Raw genomic sequence first — 7,500 nt, forward strand, 5'->3', positions numbered from 1 at the left:
TAGTAAGATAGGATTTTGACTTTTTCCTTATTTGATGTTAAATAACTAGGGAAATATACAGGTTTTGTCCTATCATAATGTATGGAATTGAGGATTGTTAACCCTTGCTGGATTGCAGCTGGTTATAGTGTTAAGTCAATTGGTCCAAAGACAGTGGCAGACACATGGATATCTTCTAAAACATCACTAAGAAAGAAATGACAAGTGATGCTATAATACCTGTTATGTTTACTTGATTTATATATGCTTTATAATCTATATCAATGTAATTTTATATTTTTTTAATGAAAGGGAAATATCATCACATTTTCTGTATAAAGCATGAGGCAAGAATATTTCATTTATTTATCAACAAGATATGTAGATCTGGGATGATCTTAAATTATGCCTAGAATAGAGAGAAGAAAAGAGCAAGACTTTAAATTCCATGTTGAATTATAGAATTAATTGTTGATTATAATTGTGTCTACCCAATTACTATCAACAACTTTTCTTATATACTTTATGTAAGCTTTAAATTGCCATTGCTAGTGACATACACTACTATATTATAATTTAGTAAAGTTATCAAATATATACAGTGTTGATAGGTTTATAACTTGCATTGCTTGTATCAATAACTTTACGACTTGCATTTGTCAATTGTACCTTCATTATTCATGTGCTTATTGATCATATATCATGCAGAATAAAGGATATATGATTTATTTATTTTGGATGATATGATGTACACAAATATTTATTATATTTAGCAGTTTATATTTTACTTTCATTGATCTGTTTTATTATGATTGTATTTAAGCAAAGACTTCATTGATAGCCAAATGTATATTTGATGGTTAGATGGATTTCCAGTCATGTAAATTTCTTTTATTTAGGAATATATTCCCTAATGTATTTTATTTGTGTACATGTGTATTTGTGTGCATGTATGATTGTGTATATATAAGATGTAGCACATTTATGATTGTGAGTAAGTCTAAGTGTTTATTTGTTGATGGACATGATTATGAAATATGATATGACACATCATTTTGAACTGAACCCTTCTGAGACTGGTCACATCCTGGGCATCTTAACTTATGTACATTTTCTACTATTTTCTAGACGTATGGTAAGAAATACAAGTCTATATATGTTTTGCATTTGGTATAGTAGGGCATCATAACTGAAGGAATGAATGGCTTATGATTTCAGCAATAGGAAAGTGATCCCATGCTGCAGAAATATCTGTCACAGATGGTTAATGCAACTGATGGGAAACAATATTAAAAAAATAAAATAGTTTAATAGAAACCTAGTATATAGATTCAACATAATTGATGAATCCATTATGTCTATAGCTGAAATGCCATTCCTTTTGTTAACAAGCCTGCCTGCCATCCAGTCATACTGCATGCCAGCTCTTCCTGCCTGATTACCTGACTAGCCAAGTGAAACATTAATATTTATAGTGTGTGATTTATTTGTTTTTATATCCTAGCACCAGATTGCAAAGTTATATCCTTACTGTATTAATGGTATTAATTATGCAGTGAGTTTTTAGTTTAAAATTTAGGATTATTATTTTTTTTTTTTTCAGTAAATAGTTGAAGATACTGAATAGTGAAGACTAGTTTTGTTGGACACTCCCTGGACTTTCTTGCTTATGATGTATTTTTTTATTTATTTATTTATTTATTTTTTTTTTTTTTAGTAAAGAGTTGAATATACTAAATACTGAAGACTAGTTTTGATGGATACTCCCTGGACTGTCTTAATAATTATGTCATTTTATTTTTATTTATTTATTTATTTATTTATTTATTTATTTTAGTAAAGAGTTGAAGATAGTGAATAGTGAAGACTAGTTCTGTTGGACACTCCCTGGACTCTCCTACTTATGATGTCACGTCATTATGAAAAATTATAAATATGCCAAATGTTTTTTTGACTGTTTATCAATTGAGTTCCTTATTTGATCTGCATACATTGCCTGATTTGTTTTTTGAAATGTTAACAGCATTAATCACAGTGCTGAGGAGTTGTTGGTCTGTTATATGAAACAAATTTAAGCATGATTTAATATCTTTATTGTCATGGAATGCGTCTTTCTTGCTTTGAAGGGGAATACCATTTTGCTGCTTTTTATTCATTTTTATTGATACTTTGTTCTGTGGTGAGTTGACCCCTTTCCTTGTTAGGTGAGCAGCAGATCACATATATGGGGCTTATTTGAGAAGTTCAAGGCATTGATGAAAGACAAAGCATGAACAGGTATGTTCTAGAACATATTTAGACAGGCTGTCTAAATATGTTCTGATTGAATCACCTGCATGGTAGGGGTTGTGACGGGAAAATCCTCTGAAGCAGATAATTCTTGCTCAGACTGTTATACACACAAATTTGTTGTCAAAATGTGCAAGATTTTTGTTTTCTTCATAGATCTGAGGAAAGAAGCATATGAAATTTTTTTGTATCCGCCTCTCCATGCATTGATGAAAGTTCCTCTTGCTTGAAGGAATCTAGTGCCAAGTAATTTATTTGTAATGATTGCAAGTATTTCATTTTAACTGATATATCAATTTGGAAATGCATCTGTAAACAAGATATGATACAAGAGTATTAAGGTTCTACAAAGGAAAAAATCATGGAAATGTAGTTATCATTGATGATCAAAATATAATGAAGACAGTTTCTATTGTATAGTTTGACAACAAATGTGTATAGTTAGGACAATATGATCTTTAGATGATTTTCCATGGTTGCAAAACCCACAAGAGATGCGGTTTGATCAGATGTGAAAATTTAATTGACTGCACGTGCAACCTTAGGGCTTGTACAACATAGTGTCAAATATTTAAGAGATGCTTATCACTCATTTGATAGCTGTTGTTACTGTGTCTAACCAGCTGATTATATTTAAATATGTGGGTCTTGAAGTAGAAAAAAGGATTTTACATTATAATTGTATTTAACCCACGCCGAGCTGATTGTTTGCCTGATGCTGCTCCTCTTTGAAGATAATAAGGGCTTGCAGCCTCCGAGTGCAAGATCTCTCCCGGTGCGATACTGTGTTATGCTTGTCAGAGCACTCTATACCCGCCTGATTTTATGGGATGCTGAGAAGCAAGTTTAATGAGTATATACATACGTAACTATGTAAAACGTGTATTTAGAGAGAGAGAGAGATCATGACACGATAGCATGTCATCTCGCAAGAGCGAAACATTCCCATGATATGATAGCACGTCATCCGATGCGAATGGGTTAATCAACTAAATTATGCAGGTGCCTTTACAAGAGCATATATTATATCATAAGACCATTATTTCTGAAAATATGTTATTTATAAAGATATATGACGTGTAATTAATATTCAGTTCTAATTTCTGTTTTGAAATTTGTTCTTTCAGACATCCCCCCATCTGATGATGCAGAGATGACACATAGGAAATTGGATGTGAGATCTTCATGTAAGAAAAGTTAACCATTGTCAGTTTTGTATATATATATTTGGATTACATTAATTCACCCTTTACCCTGTTGCGGATGGGTGTCGTGACATATACGATGCTGGAGGTTTTGTCCTGACGTCGGGCATTGTGATATACATGACTTTTGGGGATTTTGGATCTCTGTGTTTCTTTATGTAATATTAGTTATGAGTATGCTGATGGCAATTGCAATCATAATTACTATAAATGATGTAATATTAAGAAAAGTGGGTTTCACTCAGCATTCAAAACTTAGATGGCACCCCTTTTTCCTAGCACCAGCAAGAGAAGGAGTATTGAATGGCACCCATCCATGGTCTCTAACAAGCACTATCTTTAGAGAGCGATGGCACACAGCAAGTTGCTGAACTCTTGCTCTAAAGTTCTAGTGATGAAGGATATGCAGGTAGAATGATAAGAGGAAGGTGACTTAAAATATACCTAGTGTCTACAATGGGTATGCCTTTTACTGTGGCACTCACAGTCATAAGCACAGGTTTCCAACCTCTGCCCTTCCTCTTCATGTTCCTTCCTCTTCATATTATCATCCATTGTGGATGGCTACCAAATACCAAAAAAAGAAAAAAAAAAGTTGCTTTCTGTCCTTCCATAAAACAACAATACTTCTACTACACTGAGTATAAAGAAAATAATGAGCTGATATGGACCCTATACTACAATTTTAGTCAACTGTAGCATTGATAGAGCTTGTTATATGACACATATGTCTCTCAATACAATAAAATACAAAAACATTACAAACTCAAAAGTGGCTCTATGATTACTTGACTGAAAGAGTGGGATAAGTCAAGGTATGTTGAGTGAAGCTGCCTCTCTCTGTAATTCTGGAGACTGGGCAAGCAAATCTATGACCGTCTGCTATGGGTTAAAAGGTTTGTACACTTACTAGTGAGTTCATACAAATATTTCTGATTTTGTATGTTTGGTGATGTGATGGTATTATGTAAAGAAAATTTTATTGCACATGTTGACTTAACTTCATTACAATAAATAAGTACCTAAACCCTAAGTAGGAAAACTAGATAGAAGCAAGGTATTTTTTTTAGATCATTTCAAAGTAAGTTATGAAATAGATTGGATATTAGATCTAAGTCTTTTATTTTAGGGATAATCTCTCACCATTTCTCTGACTTTATCTATGTAAATTGATGAGTTTTGGATCATAATATTTGAACACAGATAAATCTGATAAGGGCATTGTAAATAAAAGGTTAGAAAATTGTCCCCCATTTAACCATTCTTTTTTTATCACCCATTGTTAAACTTATTGGGATACCTGTGGCTGATAAGGGGGAAGTGATTATATTTGACCACAGGGCCTTATCTAGAGGCTGTGTTGCATGCTGTCCAGTGAGAAAAAGGGCCGTGGTTGATTAACAGCTTGACTGGAGTAGCGTAAGTATTTTTGAGTTTAATGATTGTTTTAGGTAATTGTTATTATCATATTATTATATTTACTTTATTTGGCTTGTTTGTTGTTTTTCTTGTGTTAACCCATTGCAAACGAGGGATAGATTTGCTTGCCCAGTCTCCAGGATAGGTTTCATTTCAGAGCCAGGCAGCTTCACACAGTATACCTTGAGTTTTCCATCTCTCTTAGTCACTCATTGTAAAGCTAGAGCTGTATTTAGAGACATATCTGTCATATCAAAGGCTCTATCAATGCTACAGTTGACTTGGTACTTTAGTTTAGGGTCCATATCATTCATTATATTTTTATACTCAGTGTGATAGAAGTATTACTGTTTTATGTGAGGACAAAAAGCAACTTTATTTTTTATATTTATGTACTTGTATTTGAGTAAATACGAAGCCTATAACCATCCACAATGAATATAACATGAAGAAGTAGTGAAGAGGAAGGAAACTTATGCTTGTGAATGTGAGTGTCACAGTAAAAGGCATCACTGCTGGCACTGGGGCTCATTGATGACATTGGGCATGGTTTGAGTCACCTTCCTCTTCTCATTCTGCCTGCACATCCTACATCTGTGGTACTTTAAGGCTAGAAGTCAGCAACTTGCTATATGCCATCGCTCTCTTAATAACTCGGGTTAGTGGTTTTTGGGTTTTCGGCTACACGCGGGGACGCGTCGCTTTGTCTAGCGGGGCGCGGAAGCGCGCAGCGTGGCGCGCGGCCGCTGCTGGGCGGCCGAGAATCCCGACGCGTTAGGCTTATGCGTTCAAGAGTCCCGGAATTTTGGTCTATTTAAGCCGGATTGGCCCCGTCGGGAACGGGTTAAATGTGCATGCTAGAGACCATAGATGGGTGCCATTCAAGGCTCTTTCTCCTGCTGGTAGTAGAAGAAAGTGGTGCCATCTAGGTTTTGGATGTTAAGTGAAACCCTTTTTGCTTTATATTATGGCAAATGTAGTAATTAGTGATTATGTCACCAGCACTCACTTATTACCCATAGTACAGTCACATAACACAGTGATCCAAAAACCCCTGAACGTGATGTATGTCATGACACCCATCCGCAATGGGTTAATCTATAAATTTTTTAATCATCATCATCATCATCATCATATTTACTATTTTTATTATTATTATTTTTATTATTATTATCTTTATTATTATTGTTTTTATTATTATTGTTTTTATTATTATTATTATTATTATTATTATTATTATTATTATTGTTATTATTATAATTATCATGACATTATTATTATATCATTATTATATTATTATCATCATCATCATGATATTATTATTATATCATTATTATATTATTATTATCATCATCACCATCGTCATCGTCACCGTCATTGTCATCGTCATCGTCATCGTCATCGTCATCGTCATCGTCATCGTCATCGTCATCGTCATCACCATCACCTTCACCATGATCATCATCCTTTTGATTATCATAATTGTGATTATTAATATTTTGATTTATTTTTTTCATAATCATTATCAAGCATCATGTCAGTGCTGTACATCCTTGTTCATCACATATGATTTGAAAATAGGCAGTATCTCTTTCCTTTCTTCATTATATCATGTCTTTATGCATCAATATTTATTTTGTACAGTTTACTCTCTATTCTTTTTATTTATTTTTATTTTTTTATTTTTTTATTTTGATTTATGTGATTGGGCAGCCCAAATTGTCAAATAAACTTCTCTTTTTTTAGAATTCATATTAGTGGCTATAACAAAAGTGCAAGCATTTGAGACATAGAGTGAGGAAACTAACCTCCGTGGGTGAGGGCCGGCCAGGCTGCCTGATGCCGAAATGCTGTGAGGGAAATAACAGTTTATGAATGGGTGCAAATAGTGATGCTGGAAGTGTTTAAGTGTTTTAAAGGCCATATTATCAAAAGATGACAGATGAATATAAAGATTAAAAAGTTAACTATGCTTAACCCATTCCCGACGGGGGAATTCTAGCCTTGAATGTCCAAATGCCGGGGCGTTCGAATTATTAGGCCTAAATCAATTGAATGGCCGGCACAATACTGTGCCGCCCGGCAACTGGGCTTTTGAATGCGCGGTACACATGCTGTACCACCCGTCCTGTGTGGGTTAATGTAGTAGCTGTGGGCAAGTTATTTATTAACGTTCTGTGAATGTCAATCACCACAAAGCTTAACAAATGGAGAGGAATATTTGTAGCACTGGTTGAGGCAATATACTAAGCTGCAGGTAAGACTATTAGTATTGCAGTTATTGTTGTTATTGATATTATTATTATTATTGTTTTATTGTTATTATTTTTTATTATTTTTTTATCGTTATTGATTATTTCTATTATCATTTTTTAGTATTAATAGTATTTTGATTATTATGAATATACTCAGACTCATATGCACACATACAGACACAGGCACATGTATGCATAAATATACATATACACAAGTGCATTCGTTTTACTCCTTGTATTTGGATTTTACTCTGTTAATTTGTAATTATGCATTACCTTTATAGGCTTGTAATTACATTTGCAGATATTGTTTTTGCCAAAAATCTCACCTCACATATTTGCAAAAAAAGGCC

The 7,500-nt window shown here is 33.6% G+C and overlaps 1 protein-coding gene across 1 annotated transcript in view; it reads left to right on the top strand.

Moving 5' to 3' along the window:
* LOC122242841 (polyamine-transporting ATPase 13A3) overlaps positions 1–7,500 on the top strand; it is a 41,403-nt gene that overhangs the window by 1,835 nt on the left and 32,068 nt on the right. Inside the window, exon 2 of the mRNA XM_086531761.1 lies at positions 3,396–3,455. Within this exon, the coding sequence (XP_086387887.1) occupies positions 3,422–3,455 (34 nt within the window). The 5' untranslated portion in view covers positions 3,396–3,421. The remainder of the gene's footprint in view (positions 1–3,395; positions 3,456–7,500) is intronic.

This window comes from Penaeus japonicus, unplaced genomic scaffold (genome assembly GCF_977035675.1).
Source record: "Penaeus japonicus unplaced genomic scaffold, GWHDUDI00000001_assembly GWHDUDI00000036, whole genome shotgun sequence".
NCBI lineage: Eukaryota > Metazoa > Arthropoda > Malacostraca > Decapoda > Penaeidae > Penaeus > Penaeus japonicus.